This window comes from Alosa sapidissima, chromosome 2 (assembly GCF_018492685.1).
Source record: "Alosa sapidissima isolate fAloSap1 chromosome 2, fAloSap1.pri, whole genome shotgun sequence".
NCBI lineage: Eukaryota > Metazoa > Chordata > Actinopteri > Clupeiformes > Clupeidae > Alosa > Alosa sapidissima.
This window is the reverse complement of record NC_055958.1, coordinates 27,032,812-27,054,971: the sequence shown is the minus strand read 5'-3', so window position 1 is coordinate 27,054,971 and position 22,160 is coordinate 27,032,812. Positions and strand designations below refer to the sequence as shown.

Here is a 22,160-nt window from a genome sequence, read left to right as displayed (position 1 = left end):
TGTTTTTTTCCAGACAAATAACAACAACAGCAACAACCAATCGTGTTCTCCATCTACTTCTCTGTATATCTGTTATAGAGGCAGCCAAAGCACTCACCCGTCTCCCTGGGTTACCACGTTCTCCTGGTGGCCCAGCCACTCCACTTGTGCCCTGAAAATGTACATAATCAAAATCAAAACCAAATGTTCACTGCACAATGAACAAGTCAGTAAGATGGCTAGCATGCTTTCATAGGCTAATGAGCAAATTAGGTAGCAAAAGTTTCATTGTTAAATAAAACATGAAGTGTGTCGTATAGACAATGTCCGACAGCCAACTGCTAGGTCTTTGTGAATTTACTGTGAAGAGGCACTGGGAATCGTTGATCACTGTGTGGTTTTATTTAGCCCGAGCGCTGCATGAACTATAAAGGAAAAATATCTTTACCTCTTCCCCGTTGATTCCATCCAAGCCAATGTCTCCCAGCTCTCCCTGTTTGGAGAAGAGTAGAGCATCAACAATTAATCGAGTTGATCAAGTCCTCTGTAGACCACAATGTAGAAGGCAGCTCCACTGAAAAAAAACTTACCTTCTCTCCTGAGTACCCTCGAGATCCCTTGAGGAGACAAGAAAGAATGGTTAAAAATCTGTTTTATGATCATACACATGCATCACCTCAAAGTTACCTGTTAGCTATGGTCTTCTACTGTCTATACACAGGAATTTGTTCTCTACATGTTGTGCATATTTTGCATTTATTTGTTCATTTAGTCATCCAAATACAAGTTTGTATAATCTTACCTTGACACCTCTTGGTCCAGGACAGCCTTGGAAACCCTGGGTTCCATTGACACCTGGGGGACCCCTCTCACCCTGAAACACAGAGAGTAGGTTAAGAAAATTGAATGAAAGTAAACCCACAACCGCAAAAATCACACATGTCTCATGTAGCCTACAGTACGATGGCAATATTGTACAAGTCAAGATGTGCATTTTTCTCCAGTATGAGAGACTCACCGGACCACCTTCATCTCCTGGGTGTCCTCTGTATCCCTGAGCTCCTGGTTCACCCTGTAATACATACAACCATCCATAAGCAAACCACATAACTGAAACTCATCCTCACCCACTCTCCAACTCTCCACTAGCATGCATTTATTTTCAATGACCTTCACTGAACAGGAAAAACTGCAGTTCAGTTAACTGAATATCACCTATTTCCAGTAAGTGCATGTAAGGCACTGCCAAACAAAGATTATTGACTGCAGAGAACACATGTACTCCCTGAAACAACACATAAAGTTTGGTAACCTTCAGTCCTGGTTGTCCAACGGCACCTCGGTCTCCCCTTTGACCAGTGCACTTACAGGGCACTGAGCAGCACTCTCTTTCAGCAATGTTGTCCTAAGAGGTATTAAAGAAGAAAATAAGTATTTAAGTAAAAAACAATGACAAATTGAAGACACTGGTCTTACTGGCACTGCTCTGAGAAGCATTACTTTTACACTCCAGTGTGTGCCACACTGATAATTTGCATGAAATTGCTGTTTACATAACATGATCACAGCGTGACTCAAATGTATATTTACAAATACAGTACACATGTATGTAATACATATAGGATGTTGTTGGATAATACTTACCAACTCCTCCAGGATCTCATAGTCCAGATCCATCAGGTTAACACGCAGTGGGCGGGTGTACCTGAACCCACGACCATATTCCAAAAGCACTGCCTCTTCAAACTGTGGCACCCTCTCCAGGCCCACCAAGATGAAACCATTTACACCTGGAAGAACAGCAGCCATCCCATTATAAACCATTCACATTACTCAGTTCTTTTTTGTGCTTTTGTTTTCATAAAACCAGGTGTTACATTGCACAAAAAAAGATCCAAAAATCCTTTCTGGGACTCCAATTGGGATGTCCTTTTAAATGCAATTATCACCCGGAGAGAGAATAAATACTCTTTTCTGATTGGCTGGTTGGGTGGCTATCAATTCTGAATAACGGGACACCTATGAAGTAGATCTGGTATAAAAAGTTTAATCACCGTTCCATATCAATGCTTATGAATGGTAACTATAACAACCATAGTATAATCACGGTTGCGCCTGGAAGCAGGCTTCGCAACAATAGAATCAACTGTAAACAAGCTAACTGTCCACCGTTTTTACTGTTAGGGCCAAAGAAGTTGTACAACAAACTCAGCTACAAAAAAGTTGGCTTCTTTTCTCCACTTGTTTCCTTAGTGTGCTATAAAGGTATGACTATAGTTGTTACCAGGTGTTAAGTGGGATAACGGCCTTCGAGGTGGACTCGGGCAGAGGACACTTTGCTCTTTGCCTCCGCCTTGTCTTTTAATTCTGTATAACAGGACAACTTGGTGGCCGATAGCCCTTATCATGTGTCGCTAGACTTCTCTCTGTAGGAGAAAGCAGGGTTTTATCTTACCAGAAAGCCTCATTTTCTCAACTCGTTCCTTCATCTGTCCATACTGTCCATCCAGACCATCTGTCAGGTGAATCACAACCTTGGCAAAAAGACAAACACATTGTTTTTACTTGCTTTTGGACAACAAAATATTAATATTAATGTAAGTAAACATATGTCACAGACACAACACTACTTAAAAGGGTATGCTCAAGTAATATGAAAACAAATGTTTGCTACCAACACACACAAGAATGCACACAAGAAATGTTTGCTACCAACACACACAGAAGAAACAATGCTATTAAGCATGGCCGTATGAGAATCATAAGGAAAGGCAATGGAGAGGAATACCTTCACAGATTCACTAGGCTGAGCTTTGAATCTAGCAGTGTAGGTATCAATGGTCTTCCCGTTGAGGACAAATGGTCCACGGCTGCGTAGGTTCTTGAAGGCATCCAGAAGCTCTGAGTAGTTGTCTGTGAATTCCAGATGCATAGGCTCGGAGGCTGAGTCCAAGGCCAGCATGCCCACTCGTATGGTTGGAGCCTGCCCGGACGTGCAGCTGATGGCTTGAAGTTTCATGATTCGCTGAAGGATGGCAGTCATCTTTGTCTCCAGGCTTCTCTGGTCCGTAAATATGTTCTGCGAGGACACGTCGAATCCCAGCAAGACATCAAGGCTGCAACCTAGCGGATGGAAGAGATAACACAAGTTTAGAAGTGTGGACTTTGCTATTTGGTGAAAAGTTGAGCAATGCAAAACTATGTTGACCCATGCCGTGTTATGTCTTACTTTTTGTGGATTCTTGCACCCCAGTGCACAGTTTAATGCCTTTCAAATCATCATCCAAGGTCACCAGGATCTGCTCGTTCAGTTCGGAGAGCTCCTGGTAGATGCTGGCCCTTGCTACAGTGGCAGACTCACTCGCTAAGTTGGCAAGCTCACCCTGAATGTCACCCACACCAATGGCATAGACACGAACTCCAGTGGCCTTTATTCCAAGGGCTGCGGACTTGCCATCATCTGCTGATCTGCCTCCAGTCACCAGCATCAAAATCTGTGGGACGCCAATATCCTTCCGACTGCCTTTTTCCTTCACAAAATGGTTCTGCTGCACATGTCGGATGGCAGCTCCTGTGTTAATGCGGTTGCCACCCTTGTACTCTGCCTGGTTAATTGCGTTAATTATGTCATCCTTGTTTTGATAGGTATTCAGAAAGAAGACATCCGTCACGTCAGCAGCATAGTGGGCCAGACCAATCTGCAAGCTGTCTTGATCATTGTAGAAGGCATCAATAAGGTTCACAAGGAATTCCATGACCTCTCTGAAGTTGTCCTTGCCCAGGTTGATGGATCCATCCACTAAAAACACGATATCAGCTGCCCTGGGCATGATTCCTGATGTAGCTAAGAAAGCAAATAAAGCAGGACAAAAATGTCAGAAATGAAACAAAATGATCTGCAAAACAATCTGCGCATAATTTCAAGTCAAGTTACTTTAATTTTATAGCACATTTGAAAATATGAGTTGACCCAAAGTAATTTACAGCTGAGGCAAACAAATAGAAATACTTACTAGGCTCTTCAACTGTCGGTGGTTCTACGATAACGCCCCCTTGCAGCCTAGCAATGAGCTGCTGCTCAATATTGGCAAGGTTGGGGAAGGCCGTAACTTTAAGGACATCCTGAGGGGTAGTGGCAATCTGGGTGAGTTGTCTTGTATCAGCTGCACCAGCACCAACACCAATGCAGTTCACCCTTGCGCCCTTCAGGATGGCGCCTTTGCTGGATACATCTGAGACGGACCTTCCTCCGGTCAGTACTACGAGGTGCTGAGAGGCCACAGCAGGCCGAACCCCTGCACCAGCATGCAGTTCATTCCTCATGACATAGTCGATAGCTGAAGCCAAGTCGCCTGCTCGACCGCCAATTTGACGAAGCTTCCTGACAGCTGAGACGATAGACTCCTTGTTAGGGTGGGTGTTGAGGGAGAATTCGGTTTTGGTCTTCTCTGCATACTGAACTAATGCAATCCGCACTCGATCAGGATGGAGATCCAGCTGCTGAATGACTTTCAAAATGAAGTCACGTATATGGGCAAGTCCACCTCCGCCAGAACTGTCGGAGCCATCAACTAGGAAAATGATATCCTTTCTTCCAAGATCAATCGGCTCTGAAAATAAACATGAAAACATTTTTAAGTTGCTGATGTATTTAGGAATGTAATATTCATGAAATGTGATGCTTTTTAAACATTACAGCAAACTGAGCCAGTAAAGCCATTGGTTCATTCCAAAAACATGACAAAAAATATTTATACAAAGATACTGTTTGATTTGGGTGCATTGAACTAAAAAAATAACCTTTTCAGATAAATTTTAATATAATTCAGTGCACACTTCATTGCATTTGAGCCAGTATTGTGGTAAACATCATACCTGTGGTGGTAACGGAGGGTGATACCAAGGTAGATGTCACATCTGTGATGTCCTTAGACGTCATGGTCTTCACTGAGGAGATGAGCTGCTGCTCCACTGTCTGCAACTGTCTGAAGTCACGCACCGAGTATGTGAGCTCTGGTTTCAAAGCAATGAGTTTCAACTCATCGGCGTCCGCATTCTTGCCTCCGACAGCCACTGGTGCCACCATGTTGCGCTTCAGCTGGTAAGCAGGACCAGACACATCATCTGCGGACTTGCTGCCTGTAACTAAAACCAGGAACTGGGGAACACCCTCTTCAATACGACTGCCGGCTGATCTTTGATAGATGTTCTTTGAAACCCAGTCAAGAGCAAATCCTGTATTGAGTTGGTTCCCACCCTTGTTTCGCATTCGCCGCACAGCTTCCTTAACTTCTCCTTTGGAAGAATGTTCATTGAGAAGGAATTCCTGCCTGACGTCTTCACTGTATTGCACAACAGACACACGTACATTGTCCATTCCTACATCCAACTTTTCCACGATCCTCAAAATCATGTCACGAATGTTAGGGACAGTATTTGTTCCATCAACAAGGAAAACAACATCTCTCTTATCTCCTGGAGTTGTTGGTATCACAGGACCTGCAGGTTATTTGCACATTCATTTATATGACCATAAAAATAGATTTTTTGACATTACCTCTTAACTTCAAACTCATGACTTCATCAATAAACAAACAAGTAATGTAATGACAATTTTAGATAGTGAATGACTGACTGACTAATTTTTTGCATAGTTTGCAACATTTCAGCAATTAAATGACTGATGATATTCCATGGTGTAAGTACAAGTATAAATACAAGTATAATAGTGAAATAACTTAATTATGCAACATAGTTCTGGCCTATAATGGATAAATAATAAATAAATGCACAACTATTCTGATTATATAGCAAATCAATTACCTTGGAAGTCGGGGAAAACAGGACGCATCCGTGCTATTTCTTCATCTGACAGTTCAGTTAGAGTGGTTACCAGATTTTCTTGGACAGTGTAGAGCCCAGGGAAGTCATCCACAGGGTGAGCATAAGTTGGAATGTAGGAAATGACCTGAAGCTCTCCCGGATCAACATCTCTGGTTCCAATGCTAAAGGTGAGGACCCCGGATCTTTTGATGGCTGTTGCTGAGGTCTGCACATCATCTGACGACCTTCCTCCCGACACAACAATCACAAACTGTGGAACACCTTCCTCCCGACGGCCTCCAGATCGTTTGGCCAAAACATCGCGACTGACGAAATCGATTGCTCTTCCCAGGTTGCGTTGTCTGCCACCACGCTGTCTCAGCCCCCTGATCGCATTCAACACTCCTTCCTTGTTTGCGTGGGCATTGAGGTAGATGTCAGCGCTGGGATTGTCCCCATACTGCACCACTCCCACGCGGATCTTGTTTTCACCAACGTTGAGTTTTTCCACGACTGTCCGCACAAATTCTACAATGATGGGAAACTCGCGGCCAACTCCATCTGAGCCATCGATGAGGAAGATAACATCCTTCTTAGGACCCTGGGCTTCAGCTGAAAAGAAAGGGAGTATCAAGAACTAAAAATTAGAAACTCGTAGTATTGTACAATAATACGGGGCAAAGAGAAAACAACACACTATTAGGAAATTGTAGATACTAATTGCACATATAATGTCAGCATGGATTTTGAGAATTTTAAATACAGTTTGTGATTTTAAAAACAATTAAATATATAACTCCTGTAAAGCACCACTGTTCAAGACAAGCTAAAAGTAAAACAGGAACTTGGTGGAGGTTGTTACAGTCCTAAGAAAGGTGGAGACTCTCAATGTACTGTACACACTTGGCTGAATATTTTAAAATGTAAACTTAAATGTGCCCAACAACAGAGGTGGCCCTGTCCTACCCATGAAAAAATAACATCCTATGTATGAAACATTTTATTAAATAAATAAATTGATGTGTCGTTCACTATCATCCATTATCCTGCTACAGAGCATTATTTGATACTGTAAATATTAGGTATTGTAGTTAGACAACATTGGCTTCTTAAACTTCATGCCTTTAAACTATGACATGATACAGTATATCCTGGGTCCATTTCATCGTAGTAAATCTTTTTGTTTTTGGATTGAGATGACATTTGAAAATGTACCCTGTACATTAACACATAAGTGAAAATCAGACTGGCAATGAAAATCTGATCAAGTACAGACTTCAGTGCAAGTTACATAGACAAACATTCAGCAACACCAGTAAGATTTTTTTTTTACCTTGTGAATACAGAGCAGCAGAGTCATGATTTATTGTGATTATGGAATCCTATTAGAAATTGGTGGATAAGACACCTACATCGCCTTATTCACTCTTGATAGCAAAGTATAGCAAAACGCGACCCTAACACACCTACTACCATTTAAGGGTGCCTCTTTAATATCGTACACAGAAGACACATTGATATGACTGAACTCTGCAAGCTGCAATGTTTAGTATTTTATAGGTAGGTGAGCTTATCGTATAGTCTGCATGTTTCTTCAATTATCTTTTGTGTTTTCCCACACATTTACAGGATACTCAATACCAATTTACAGAACACTGCTTTGAAAATGCAATTGAATTAAGGCAGTAGTGGCTGGAAGATGTTCATTAAAGGAGGCCAAGGCTGTTAAATCAGGCCAAGATATCTGTGTATGGCTTTATTTCAATAAATAACTGCAAGCTTCACGTTTCTGTAAACAAGTATTACACTATTTTCTGTAGGAACTGTGATAATGCTATCTTATGTTTCTGACATAATGCTATCTTATGTTTCTGACCTTTTTGCAATTCATGTTTTAAAAAAAATACTTGTCAACATGCCACTGCTTTCATTTTAAGTAAACCAATGTACTTATCATACTTTCCCCCAATGAGACTCAGTTAGTGGAAACTGTATTCAGCTTCAGCAAATGTACTTTAATTCTGCATACTTACTCCATATGAATAATTAATCTTCAATTTGCATGACAGCATAGCAGACAACAAGATAGGAAGTGTATAACTTCCAGGAGGGAATGAATTTGATGAGCTATTAATGATCAAAAGATGTTACTCCATTTTGAGTAAAAATATGAAAACTACTGATTCTATACTTACCATACCCTCTGATGGAGAATTGATTTAATGCAGAAATTACATTATGTAATTTGTCTGGGAGTTCCCCAAAGTCATCGATGGCAAATATATTGTCTGAATCCTCAGAGATTATGGAAATACCGCTGACATCTGTTCCAATGCCTAAACTTACAACTCCATGTTGTTGCAAAGTCATAGCAGGTTGTATGACACTATCACTGGATGGTCCACCAGTCAGCAAGATAAGAATCTGTGGAACACCTTCATCTTGTCTACTTCCACGAGAAGCAGTAAAGACATTTTCTCTTACAAACTGGAGAGCCGCTCCAGTGTTGCGAGAATCTCCTCCTTTATGGCTCATGTCTCGAATCTTTTTGATGATACCGCCCATGGTCAAGTAAGAATTCAACAAAGAGTGGATCAAGGCGTCATTGCTAAATTGGATGATGGCAACCCTGTCTCTGTTTTCAGCAACATTTAGATTTTCTGTGACTCTGCGAATGAAATCTCGAATTGCTGGGAAAGCAAGCCGACTTCTGTCAGAGCCATCAATGAGAAAAACAACATCTCGTCGACTCATAGGAGATTGCACTAGGAAGAGCACAATATGGGATGAAAGTGTTACAACCATGTATATGACATGCATTGTAGTGTGAAAAGCTCAAGCAAACGGAATAAGTCTTATAATGAAAATAAGTTATGACAGAAAAATGAAAACACAATTCTCAATTGTCTGTCCTGAGGAAAAGTGTAATCATACGATTTGGGAAGAGAGGGAAGAAAATCATGATTACTTTGTCAGGTAATCATTAGCATCAAAACAAACCACTGTACGCGGATTATTTGGGTAAAAACACCCAAACACACAACCAATCACACAAAAACACATTTAATTTGCAGAGTTGAAGAAAGAAATGTCTCTGAAAAGAACTTTGTACTGTGTACTTTATTGGAACTACCTTGCTGCTACATATCGTAAAAAAACACCAAACCCTTTAAAACACAAACACCTACCTGGAAAATGAAATGAACAAACTCTATGAATGAATTTCTTCAATGGACATTTATATCATATGTGACTGTATGGGCAAGGTACGTGATCAGTAAGTGTGCTCTTTGCACTTTGACCACAAAGCGTTTTATCCTTTTATCCTCCTGTTATTCGAACTCCAATGGTCCAGGGAAGCATGTTTATTGTTTATCTATTCTTTATCTATAACGGTTTATCTATATTCTGTATATAATCTCATTAATTAATGAATTTGACATATAGGCAAAATGCAGAACCCTTCATTTATATTATATCAGCCTCTATTTTCAAAAATAGAGGCTGAGGATGGATCATATGAACATCTCCATTATGAAACTTCAAGAACTGAATTTAAATGTGACAATAAAAACCTATTTCCTTCTGAAGATTTAAGAAGCCTCTAAGATGATCATCACTGTATAGGACAATAAAACTGAAGATTTATAATAAATATATAGAAAAAGCTACAAACACATACAAAAAAATCATGTTATCTTACCCAATATAATTTGTGTGGGAGTAGTGGTCACCTCTGTTACAGTGCTAATAACAGAGAGTAGTTGCTCTTCATATCTTGGAAGATCTCTGAAGTCAGAAACTGACATGGTAAAATTAGGGTGGTATGATATCTTCTGCAATTCTCTACTGTCTGAGGACCTGCTTCCAATAGAGTATGTTTTTACTCCAGCTGCCCTAAGAGTAGATGCCGCTGTGTCCACATTGTCGGAAGACCTTCCACCATTCAGTAAAATCAGAATCTGTGGGACACCCTCTTTCCGTCTACTACCTGAAGAAGGAGAGAAGGCGCTGTTTTTCACGTACTGGAGAGCAGCCCCGGTGTTGAGGGGCCTGCCTCCTTTGTGCCTCAGAGCTCTCACAGCTTCAAGAGTTTCTTCCTTTCCTGTGTATGTGTTCAAATAGAAATGGGCCTCTGGGTCTCTGCTGTATTGGACCACAGACACACGATCTCTGTTCTCCATCACATTTAGCTTCTCCACTACCTTCTGAACAAAGTCCTTCATAGCTGGGAAGGCATTTCTAGTGTAATCAGAGCCATCCAGCAGGAATACAAGATCTTTTCTGGGTGCGTCTTGGTCAACTAGAAGGAAAACGACATGTTTAGCACGGAGCACACTTTCTTTCAGCACAGCAAACCCACTTGCCATTCCTCACATCAGTTCTAACATACAAATGAAAGGACATGGCTCAAAAACCCCTCTAACCCGCTCACAAGGTTGCCTGGCTTCATCCCTTGGCTATTTTACTCAATTAAGGTGTCTTAACATTACATTTTGAAAAGGCCTATGGATATTAGTGATGGAAAGATAGGCATTACGGGAAAGACTAAAGGGCAGCACAGACGTCAACAGGTAGACATACCTAAGACAGTTGGGGTTGTTGGTGTCACAGAGACGACAACGGTTTCTACGGAATCCAAGAGCTGCTCCTGAACACTGGGGAGGTCACTGAAGGCAGACACTGACACTGCATTGCTAGGCTCTTTTGAAATCCTCTGCAATTCTCTGCTGTCAGAGTATCTGTTGCCAATGGTAAAGATTTTCACTCCCAGCTCCCTAAGAGCAGAGGCTGGTGTGTCCACATTGTCAGAAGACCTTCCACCGTTCAGTAAAATCAGTATCTGTGGGACACCCTGCAGGAGTCTACTGCCAGAGGAATCACTGAGGACACTGTCTCTCACATACTGGAGGGCTGACCCGGTGTTGAGGGGTCTCCCTCCTTTGTGCCTCAGACCGCGGACATGTTCCAGAACCTCTTCCTTTGTGGTGTAGGTGTTCAGATAGAAACTAGCCTCGGGTTCTCGGCTGTACTGGACCACAGAAACGCGGTCTCTGCCTTCATCCACATGGAGTTTCTCCACCACTCTCTGAACAAAGTCACGCATGGCGGGGAATCCATTCCTATTTCCGTCTGAACCATCAAGGAGGAGTACGACATCTCTCCTGGCAGCAAGGCCCTCGACTATAGCAGATAAAGCATGTCAAAAGAGCAATCTAGTACTCTACCAAGCACAATTTGCAACTAATTCCACGGGCATCAAGCCCTGTTTCGGCGCTAATGTCCGACTAAGTAAATAAGCTAACAATTTAAGTTTTCTCTGACAAACACACCTACACTGTCTTGCAGCATGGCAAAAAAGATCCATAAGACACATGTGTTCTTACCTATGACTGTTGGTGTTATGGAAGTGGCTTCAACTTCTACAGTGCTTATGACAGAGAGAAGTTGCTGTTGAACACTTGGAAGGTCACTGAAGTCAGACACTGACATTGCATAACTAGGGTCTCGTGCAATCCTTTGCAGTTCCCTGTGGTCAGAGTTCCTGTTTCCAATTGGAAGAATTTGCACTCCCAGATCCTTCAGAGCAAAGGCTGGAGCATCCACGCTGTCAAAAGACCTTCCACTGCTTAGCAAAATCAATATTTGTGGCACACCCACTAAATATCTAGAACCGGAGGAGATTGTGAACACGTTCTCCCTCACATACTGGAGAGCGGCACCAGTGTTAAGAGACCTGCCTCCTTTGTGCCTCAGAGCTCTCACAGCGTCAAGAGTTTCAGCCTTTCCTGTGTATGTGTTCAGATAGAAATGGGCCTCTGGGTCTCTGCTGTATTGGACCACAGACACACGATCTCTGTTCTCCATCACATTTAGCTTCTCCACTACCTTCTGAACAAAGTCCTTCATAGCTGGGAAGGCATTCCTAGTGTAATCAGAGCCATCCAGGAGGAATACAATATCCTTTCTGGGTGTGGCTTGGTCAACTAGAAGGAAAACGACATGTTTAGCACGGAGCACACTTTCTTTCAGCACAGCAAACCCACTTGCCATTCCTCACATCAGTTCTAGCTTACAAAATGAAAGGAAATGGCTCCAGCAAACTAAGACACCCCCCAACCCCCCGACAAATACACACACTTCACAAAGTTGTCTGGCTTCATCCATTGGCTATTTCTATGCAACTCCAATTAGGCATTTTTACAGTAGAATTTGAAAAGGCCTAAGGCCATTAAAGATAGAAAGATGGCATTACGGGAAAGACTAAAAGGCAGCACAGGCGTAAACATGTAGACATACCTATGACAGTTGGAGTCATTGGTGTCACAGAGATGACAACTGTTTCTACAGAATCGATGAACTGCTCCTGAACACTGGGGAGGTCAGTGAAGTCAGGCACTGAAACTGTATTGCCAGGCTCTTTTGAAATCCTCTGCAATTCCTTGCTGTCAGAGTATCTGTTGCCAATGGTAAAGATTTTCACTCCCAGCTCCCTAAGAGCAGAGGCTGGTGTGTCCACATTGTCAGAAGACCTTCCACCGTTCAGTAAAATCAGTATCTGTGGGACACCCTGGAGGCGTCTACTGCCAGAGGAATCACTGAGGACACTGTCTCTCACATACTGGAGGGCTGACCCAGTGTTGAGGGGTCTCCCTCCTTTGTGACTCAGACCGCGGACATGTTCCAGAACCTCTTCCTTTGTGGTGTAGGTGTTCAGATAGAAACTAGCCTCGGGCTCTCGGCTGTACTGAACCACAGAAACGCGGTCTCTGCCTTCATCCACATGGAGTTTCTCCACCACTCTCTGAACAAAGTCACGCATGGCGGGGAATCCATTCCTATTTCTGTCTGAACCATCAATGAGGAGAACGACGTCTCTCTTGGCAGCACGGTCTTCGACTACAGCAGATTAAGCATGTCAAAAGAGCAATCTAAATACTCTGCAAAGCACACAATTTGCAACTAATTCCACGGACATCTAATGTCCGACAGAGTAAATAACCTAACCACTTTGTTTTCTGTCACAAACACAACTACATCATCCTGCAGCATGGCACAAAAAAACACAACAGACACATGTGTTCTTACCTATGACTGTTGGTGTATTGGGAGTGGCCTCCACTACTACTAGGCTCACGACAGAAAGAAGTTGCTGTTGAACACTTGGAAGGTCACTGAAGTCGGACACTGACATTGCGTAACTAGGGTCGTGTGAGATCCTCTGCAGCTCTCTGCTGTCAGAGTTCCTGCTTCCAATTGGAAGGATCTGCACTCCCAGCTGTTTAAGAGCCGAGGCTGGAGCGTCCACACTGTCAAAAGACTTTCCACCGCTAAGCAGGATCAGCATTTGTGGCACACCTTCTAAGCGTCTAGAACCGGAGGAGGCTGTGAACACGTTCTCCCTCACATACTGGAGAGCTGCACCAGTGTTGAGGGGCCTTCCTCCTTTATGTCTCAGACTTCTAACATTCTCAAGAACATCTTCCTTCCTTGAGTGGGTGTTTAGGTAGAAGTGGGCCACTGGGTCTCTGCTGTACTGGACCACAGACACACGGTCTTTGCCCTCACCCACATTTAGTTTCTCCACCACTCTCTGAACAAAGTCAAGCACTGCTGGGAACACGTTCCTTGTACCATCGGAACCGTCCAGCATGAACACCACGTCTTTTCGGGGGATTCTTCTGTCAACTAAGGGTATTGAAATGCACAGACACACACCCATATGAGAACTTTAGCCTGCAGAGTATGGGTGAAGTTCTAGCACTCAAATCACTCTCGGGTTGTTTTAAGATATGTCTGGACATGCAACACGCTGGCCTGACAATAGTTCATTTTTCTCTAAATTGGGGGCAGAAAGGAATAAATATGGTTAAATCAGTCTTACCCAAAACCGGTGGTGATGTCTGTGTTACCTCCAAGACAGCAGTGTTCACAGAGGCCAGGAATTGCTGCTGGACATTTGGCAGCTCCGAAAAGTCTGACACAGACTGGGCATAGGTAGGATCGGAAGAAATCTTCTCAACCTCTCGGCTGGAATTTTTGGTGCCAATAGCAAAGATTAAGACGCCACTCTCTTTGAGAGAGGTGGCTGGGGTGTCTACGTTATCGCTAGACCTCGCTCCGCTCAGCAGGATTAGAATTTGAGGAACACCCTCTTGCCGTCTGCTGCCAGAGGAAGGAGAGAAGGCGCTGTCTCTCACATACTGGAGAGCCGCCCCGGTGTTGAGGGGCCTGCCTCCTTTGTGCCTCAGAGCTCTCACAGCGTCAAGAGTTTCTTCCTTTCCTGTGTATGTGTTCAGATAGAAATGGGCCTCTGGGTCTCTGCTGTATTGGACCACAGACACACGATCTCTGTTCTCCATCACATTTAGCTTCTCCACTACCCTCTGAACAAAGTCCTTCATAGCTGGGAAGGCATTCCTAGTGTAATCAGAGCCATCCAGCAGGAATACAACATCCTTTCTGGGTGCGGTTTGGTCAACTAGAAGGAAAACGACATGTTTAGCACGGAGCACACTTTCTTTCAGCACAGCAAACTCACTTGCCATTCCTCACATCAGTTCTAGCTTACAAATGAAAGGAAATGGCTCCAGTAAACCCAGCCTGCCACCCCCCACCCCTTCATGAAGTTGCCTGGCTTCATGCGTTGGCTATGTCTATGCAACTCCAATTAGCGACTTTACGTCAGAATTTGAAAAGGCTTACTGCTATTGAAGAGGGAAAGACGGCACTACGGGAAAGACTAAAGGGCAGCACAGACGTCAACAGGTAGACATACCTAAGACAGTTGGGGTTGTTGGTGTCACAGAGACGACAACGGTTTCTACGGAATCCAAGAGCTGCTCCTGAACACTGGGGAGGTCACTGAAGTCAGACACTGACACTGCATTGCTAGGCTCTTTTGAAATCCTCTGCAGTTCTCTGCTGTCAGAGTATCTGTTGCCAATGGTAAAGATTTTCACTCCCAGCTCCCTAAGAGCAGAGGCTGGCGTGTCCACATTGTCAGAAGACCTTCCACCGTTCAGTAAAATCAGTATCTGTGGGACACCCTGCAGGCGTCTACTGCCAGAGGAATCACTGAGGACACTGTCTCTCACATACTGTAGGGCTGACCCGGTGTTGAGGGGTCTCCCTCCTTTGTGCCTCAGACCGCGGACATCTTCCAGAACCTCTTCCTTTGTGGTGTAGGTGTTCAGATAGAAACTAGCCTCGGGCTCTTGGCTGTACTGGACCACAGAAACGCGGTCTCTGCCTTCATCCACATGGAGTTTCTCCACCACTCTCTGAACAAAGTCACGCATGGCGGGGAATCCATTCCTATTTCCGTCTGAACCATCAAGGAGGAGTATGACGTCTCTCCTGGCAGCACGGCCCTCGACTACAGCAGATAAAGCATGTCAAAAGAGCAATCTAGTACTCTGCCAAGCACACTTTGCAACTAATTCCACGGGCATCAAGCCCTGTTTTGGCCCTAATGTCAGACTGAGTAAATGAGCTAACAGTTTTTGTTTTCTTTAGCTAACACAACTACATCATCCTGCAGCATGGCACAAAAAAGACACAACAGACACATGTGTTCTTACCTATGACTGTCGGTGTTTTGGGAGTGGCCTCCACTACTACTGGGCTCACGACAGAGAGAAGTTGCTGTTGAACACTTGGAAGGTCACTGAAGTCGGACACTGACATTGCGTAACTAGGGTCGTGTGAGATCCTCTGCAGCTCTCTGCTGTCAGAGTTCCTGCTTCCAATTGGAAGGATCTGCACTCCCAGCTGTTTAAGAGCCGAGGCTGGAGCGTCCACGCTGTCAAAAGACTTTCCACCGCTAAGCAGGATCAGCATTTGTGGCACACCTTCTAAGCGTCTAGAACCGGAGGAGGCTGTGAACACGTTCTCCCTCACATACTGGAGAGCTGCACCAGTGTTGAGGGGCCTTCCTCCTTTATGTCTCAGACTTCTAACATTCTCAAGAACATCTTCCTTCCTTGAGTGGGTGTTTAGGTAGAAGTGGGCCACTGGGTCTCTGCTGTACTGGACCACAGACACACGGTCTTTGCCCTCACCCACATTTAGTTTCTCCACCACTCTCTGAACAAAGTCAAGCACTGCTGGGAACACGTTCCTTGTTCCATCGGAACCATCCAGCATGAACACCACGTCTTTTCGGGGGATTCTTCTGTCAACTAAGGGTATTGAAATGCACAGACACACACCCATATGAGAACTTTAGCCTGCAGAGTATGGGTGAAACTCTAGCACTCAAATCACTCTCGGGTTGTTTTAAGATATGTCTGGACATGCAACACGCTGGCCTGACAATAGTTCATTTTTCTTTACATTGGGGGCAGAAAGGAATAAATACACCACAGACAAGCCTATCTGAAGAGATGAGGAGCAATATGGTTAAATCAGTCTTACCCAAAACCGGTGGTGATGTCTGTGTTACCTCCAAGACAGCAGTGTTCACAGAGGCCAGGAATTGCTGCTGGACATTTGGCAGCTCCGAAAAGTCTGACACAGACTGGGCATAGGTAGGATCGGAAGAAATCTTCTCAACCTCTCGGCTGGAATTTTTGGTGCCAATAGCAAAGATTAAGACGCCACTCTCTTTGAGAGAGGTGGCTGGGGTGTCTACGTTATCGCTAGACCTCGCTCCGCTCAGCAGGATTAGAATTTGAGGAACACCCTCTTGCCGTCTGCTGCCAGAGGAAGGAGAGAAGGCGCTGTCTCTCACATACTGGAGAGCCGCCCCGGTGTTGAGGGGCCTGCCTCCTTTGTGCCTCAGAGCTCTCACAGCGTCAAGAGTTTCTTCCTTTCCTGTGTATGTGTTCAGATAGAAATGGGCCTCTGGGTCTCTGCTGTATTGGACCACAGACACACGATCTCTGTTCTCCATCACATTTAGCTTCTCCACTACCCTCTGAACAAAGTCCTTCATAGCTGGGAAGGCATTCCTAGTGTAATCAGAGCCATCCAGCAGGAATACAACATCCTTTCTGGGTGCGGTTTGGTCAACTAGAAGGAAAACGACATGTTTAGCACGGAGCACACTTTCTTTCAGCACAGCAAACTCACTTGCCATTCCTCACATCAGTTCTAGCTTACAAATGAAAGGAAATGGCTCCAGTAAACCCAGCCTGCCACCCCCCACCCCTTCATGAAGTTGCCTGGCTTCATACGTTGGCTATGTCTATGCAACTCCAATTAGCGGCTTTACGTCAGAATTTGAAAAGGCTTACTGCTATTGAAGAGGGAAAGACGGCACTACGGGAAAGACTAAAGGGCAGCACAGACGTCAACAGGTAGACATACCTAAGACAGTTGGGGTTGTTGGTGTCACAGAGACGACAACGGTTTCTACGGAATCCAAGAGCTGCTCCTGAACACTGGGGAGGTCACTGAAGTCAGACACTGACACTGCATTGCTAGGCTCTTTTGAAATCCTCTGCAATTCTCTGCTGTCAGAGTATCTGTTGCCAATGGTAAAGATTTTCACTCCCAGCTCCCTAAGAGCAGAGGCTGGCGTGTCCACATTGTCAGAAGACCTTCCACCGTTCAGTAAAATCAGTATCTGTGGGACACCCTGCAGGCGTCTACTGCCAGAGGAATCACTGAGGACACTGTCTCTCACATACTGGAGGGCTGACCCGGTGTTGAGGGGTCTCCCTCCTTTGTGCCTCAGACCGCGGACATCTTCCAGAACCTCTTCCTTTGTGGTGTAGGTGTTCAGATAGAAACTAGCCTCGGGCTCTTGGCTGTACTGGACCACAGAAACGCGGTCTCTGCCTTCATCCACATGGAGTTTCTCCACCACTCTCTGAACAAAGTCACGCATGGCGGGGAATCCATTCCTATTTCCGTCTGAACCATCAAGGAGGAGTATGACGTCTCTCCTGGCAGCACGGCCCTCGACTACAGCAGATAAAGCATGTCAAAAGAGCAATCTAGTACTCTGCCAAGCACACTTTGCAACTAATTCCACGGGCATCAAGCCCTGTTTTGGCCCTAATGTCAGACTGAGTAAATGAGCTAACAGTTTTTGTTTTCTTTAGCTAACACAACTACATCATCCTGCAGCATGGCACAAAAAAGACACAACAGACACATGTGTTCTTACCTATGACTGTCGGTGTTTTGGGAGTGGCCTCCACTACTACTGGGCTCACGACAGAGAGAAGTTGCTGTTGAACACTTGGAAGGTCACTGAAGTCGGACACTGACATTGCGTAACTAGGGTCGTGTGAGATCCTCTGCAGCTCTCTGCTGTCAGAGTTCCTGCTTCCAATTGGAAGGATCTGCACTCCCAGCTGTTTAAGAGCCGAGGCTGGAGCGTCCACGCTGTCAAAAGACTTTCCACCGCTAAGCAGGATCAGCATTTGTGGCACACCTTCTAAGCGTCTAGAACCGGAGGAGGCTGTGAACACGTTCTCCCTCACATACTGGAGAGCTGCACCAGTGTTGAGGGGCCTTCCTCCTTTATGTCTCAGACTTCTAACATTCTCAAGAACATCTTCCTTCCTTGAGTGGGTGTTTAGGTAGAAGTGGGCCACTGGGTCTCTGCTGTACTGGACCACAGACACACGGTCTTTGCCCTCACCCACATTTAGTTTCTCCACCACTCTCTGAACAAAGTCAAGCACTGCTGGGAACACGTTCCTTGTTCCATCGGTACCATCCAGCATGAACACCACGTCTTTTCGGGGGATTCTTCTGTCAACTAAGGGTATTGAAATGCACAGACACACACCCATATGAGAACTTTAGCCTGCAGAGTATGGGTGAAACTCTAGCACTCAAATCACTCTCGGGTTGTTTTAAGATATGTCTGGACATGCAACACGCTGGCCTGACAATAGTTCATTTTTCTTTACATTGGGGGCAGAAAGGAATAAATACACCACAGACAAGCCTATCTGAAGAGATGAGGAGCAATATGGTTAAATCAGTCTTACCCAAAACCGGTGGTGATGTCTGTGTTACCTCCAAGACAGCAGTGTTCACAGAGGCCAGGAATTGCTGCTGGACATTTGGCAGCTCCGAAAAGTCTGACACAGACTGGGCATAGGTAGGATCGGAAGAAATCTTCTCAACCTCTCGGCTGGAATTTTTGGTGCCAATAGCAAAGATTAAGACGCCACTCTCTTTGAGAGAGGTGGCTGGGGTGTCTACGTTATCGCTAGACCTCGCTCCGCTCAGCAGGATTAGAATTTGAGGAACACCCTCTTGCCGTCTGCTGCCAGAGGAAGGAGAGAAGGCGCTGTCTCTCACATACTGGAGAGCCGCCCCGGTGTTGAGGGGCCTGCCTCCTTTGTGCCTCAGAGCTCTCACAGCGTCAAGAGTTTCTTCCTTTCCTGTGTATGTGTTCAGATACAAATGGGCCTCTGGGTCTCTGCTGTATTGGACCACAGACACACGATCTCTGTTCTCCATCACATTTAGCTTCTCCACTACCCTCTGAACAAAGTCCTTCATAGCTGGGAAGGCATTCCTAGTGTAATCAGAGCCATCCAGCAGGAATACAACATCCTTTCTGGGTGCGGTTTGGTCAACTAGAAGGAAAACGACATGTTTAGCACGGAGCACACTTTCTTTCAGCACAGCAAACTCACTTGCCATTCCTCACATCAGTTCTAGTTTACAAATGAAAGGAAATGGCTCCAGTAAACCCAGCCTGCCACCCCCCACCCCTTCATGAAGTTGCCTGGCTTCATACGTTGGCTATGTCTATGCAACTCCAATTAGCGGCTTTACGTCAGAATTTGAAAAGGCTTACTGCTATTGAAGAGGGAAAGACGGCACTACGGGAAAGACTAAAGGGCAGCACAGACGTCAACAGGTAGACATACCTAAGACAGTTGGGGTTGTTGGTGTCACAGAGACGACAACGGTTTCTACGGAATCCAAGAGCTGCTCCTGAACACTGGGGAGGTCACTGAAGTCAGACACTGACACTGCATTGCTAGGCTCTTTTGAAATCCTCTGCAATTCTCTGCTGTCAGAGTATCTGTTGCCAATGGTAAAGATTTTCACTCCCAGCTCCCTAAGAGCAGAGGCTGGCGTGTCCACATTGTCAGAAGACCTTCCACCGTTCAGTAAAATCAGTATCTGTGGGACACCCTGCAGGCGTCTACTGCCAGAGGAATCACTGAGGACACTGTCTCTCACATACTGGAGGGCTGACCCGGTGTTGAGGGGTCTCCCTCCTTTGTGCCTCAGACCGCGGACATCTTCCAGAACCTCTTCCTTTGTGGTGTAGGTGTTCAGATAGAAACTAGCCTCGGGCTCTTGGCTGTACTGGACCACAGAAACGCGGTCTCTGCCTTCATCCACATGGAGTTTCTCCACCACTCTCTGAACAAAGTCACGCATGGCGGGGAATCCATTCCTATTTCCGTCTGAACCATCAAGGAGGAGTATGACGTCTCTCCTGGCAGCACGGCCCTCGACTACAGCAGATAAAGCATGTCAAAAGAGCAATCTAGTACTCTGCCAAGCACACTTTGCAACTAATTCCACAGGCATCAAGCCCTGTTTTGGCCCTAATGTCAGACTGAGTAAATGAGCTAACAGTTTTTGTTTTCTTTAGCTAACACAACTACATCATCCTGCAGCATGGCACAAAAAAGACACAACAGACACATGTGTTCTTACCTATGACTGTCGGTGTTTTGGGAGTGGCCTCCACTACTACTGGGCTCACGACAGAGAGAAGTTGCTGTTGAACACTTGGAAGGTCACTGAAGTCGGACACTGACATTGCGTAACTAGGGTCGTGTGAGATCCTCTGCAGCTCTCTGCTGTCAGAGTTCCTGCTTCCAATTGGAAGGATCTGCACTCCCAGCTGTTTAAGAGCCGAGGCTGGAGCGTCCACGCTGTCAAAAGACTTTCCACCGCTAAGCAGGATCAGCATTTGTGGCACACCTTCTAAGCGTCTAGAACCGGAGGAGGCTGTGAACACGTTCTCCCTCACATACTGGAGAGCTGCACCAGTGTTGAGGGGCCTTCCTCCTTTATGTCTCAGACTTCTAACATTCTCAAGAACATCTTCCTTCCTTGAGTGGGTGTTTAGGTAGAAGTGGGCCACTGGGTCTCTGCTGTACTGGACCACAGACACACGGTCTTTGCCCTCACCCACATTTAGTTTCTCCACCACTCTCTGAACAAAGTCAAGCACTGCTGGGAACACGTTCCTTGTTCCATCGGAACCATCCAGCATGAACACCACGTCTTTTCGGGGGATTCTTCTGTCAACTAAGGGTATTGAAATGCACAGACACACACCCATATGAGAACTTTAGCCTGCAGAGTATGGGTGAAACTCTAGCACTCAAATCACTCTCGGGTTGTTTTAAGATATGTCTGGACATGCAACACGCTGGCCTGACAATAGTTAATTTTTCTTTACATTGGGGGCAGAAAGGAATAAATACACCACAGACAAGCCTATCTGAAGAGATGAGGAGCAATATGGTTAAATCAGTCTTACCCAAAACCGGTGGTGATGTCTGTGTTACCTCCAAGACAGCAGTGTTCACAGAGGCCAGGAATTGCTGCTGGACATTTGGCAGCTCCGAAAAGTCTGACACAGACTGGGCATAGGTAGGATCGGAAGAAATCTTCTCAACCTCTCGGCTGGAATTTTTGGTGCCAATAGCAAAGATTAAGACGCCACTCTCTTTGAGAGAGGTGGCTGGGGTGTCTACGTTATCGCTAGACCTCGCTCCGCTCAGCAGGATTAGAATTTGAGGAACACCCTCTTGCCGTCTGCTGCCAGAGGAAGGAGAGAAGGCGCTGTCTCTCACATACTGGAGAGCCGCCCCGGTGTTGAGGGGCCTGCCTCCTTTGTGCCTCAGAGCTCTCACAGCGTCAAGAGTTTCTTCCTTTCCTGTGTATGTGTTCAGATAGAAATGGGCCTCTGGGTCTCTGCTGTATTGGACCACAGACACACGATCTCTGTTCTCCATCACATTTAGCTTCTCCACTACCCTCTGAACAAAGTCCTTCATAGCTGGGAAGGCATTCCTAGTGTAATCAGAGCCATCCAGCAGGAATACAACATCCTTTCTGGGTGCGGTTTGGTCAACTAGAAGGAAAACGACATGTTTAGCACGGAGCACACTTTCTTTCAGCACAGCAAACTCACTTGCCATTCCTCACATCAGTTCTAGCTTACAAATGAAAGGAAATGGCTCCAGTAAACCCAGCCTGCCACCCCCCACCCCTTCATGAAGTTGCCTGGCTTCATGGGTTGGCTATGTCTATGCAACTCCAATTAGCGACTTTACGTCAGAATTTGAAAAGGCTTACTGCTATTGAAGAGGGAAAGACGGCACTACGGGAAAGACTAAAGGGCAGCA

At 45.2% G+C, this 22,160-nt stretch overlaps 2 protein-coding genes across 5 annotated transcripts in view; both read right to left on the bottom strand.

The window, feature by feature from the left end:
* LOC121698439 (collagen alpha-3(VI) chain-like) overlaps positions 1-19,181 on the bottom strand; it is a 35,164-nt gene extending 15,983 nt beyond the window's left edge. The window contains exons 1-26 of one of the 4 annotated variants that reach the window (XM_042080548.1): positions 18,756-19,181; positions 17,921-18,520; positions 17,116-17,715; positions 16,222-16,818; positions 15,387-15,986; positions 14,582-15,181; positions 13,688-14,284; positions 12,892-13,491; positions 12,103-12,702; positions 11,190-11,789; positions 10,387-10,986; positions 9,506-10,105; positions 7,998-8,567; positions 5,803-6,414; positions 4,855-5,478; positions 3,993-4,589; positions 3,209-3,823; positions 2,768-3,102; positions 2,435-2,513; positions 1,624-1,769; positions 1,292-1,384; positions 998-1,051; positions 782-853; positions 570-596; positions 428-472; positions 98-151 (exon numbers count right to left, since the gene is read on the bottom strand). In XM_042080548.1, the coding sequence (XP_041936482.1) occupies positions 98-151; positions 428-472; positions 570-596; positions 782-853; positions 998-1,051; positions 1,292-1,384; positions 1,624-1,769; positions 2,435-2,513; positions 2,768-3,102; positions 3,209-3,823; positions 3,993-4,589; positions 4,855-5,478; positions 5,803-6,414; positions 7,998-8,567; positions 9,506-10,105; positions 10,387-10,986; positions 11,190-11,789; positions 12,103-12,702; positions 12,892-13,491; positions 13,688-14,284; positions 14,582-15,181; positions 15,387-15,986; positions 16,222-16,818; positions 17,116-17,715; positions 17,921-18,485 (10,482 nt within the window). In that variant the 5' untranslated portion in view covers positions 18,486-18,520; positions 18,756-19,181. Of the gene's footprint in view, positions 1-97; positions 152-427; positions 473-569; positions 597-781; positions 854-997; positions 1,052-1,291; positions 1,385-1,623; positions 1,770-2,434; positions 2,514-2,767; positions 3,103-3,208; positions 3,824-3,992; positions 4,590-4,854; positions 5,479-5,802; positions 6,415-7,997; positions 8,568-9,505; positions 10,106-10,386; positions 10,987-11,189; positions 11,790-12,102; positions 12,703-12,891; positions 13,492-13,687; positions 14,285-14,581; positions 15,182-15,386; positions 15,987-16,221; positions 16,819-17,115; positions 17,716-17,920 lie in introns of all 4 variants that reach the window. The other 3 variants (XM_042080539.1, XM_042080558.1, XM_042080567.1) reach the window with 3 other exon arrangements.
* Positions 18,564-22,160, bottom strand: part of col6a3 (collagen, type VI, alpha 3) — a 29,330-nt gene continuing 25,733 nt past the window's right edge. Inside the window, exons 32-36 of the mRNA XM_042078308.1 lie at positions 21,290-21,886; positions 20,455-21,054; positions 19,650-20,249; positions 18,756-19,352; positions 18,564-18,568 (exon numbers count right to left, since the gene is read on the bottom strand). Of these exons, the coding sequence (XP_041934242.1) occupies positions 18,564-18,568; positions 18,756-19,352; positions 19,650-20,249; positions 20,455-21,054; positions 21,290-21,886 (2,399 nt within the window). The remainder of the gene's footprint in view (positions 18,569-18,755; positions 19,353-19,649; positions 20,250-20,454; positions 21,055-21,289; positions 21,887-22,160) is intronic.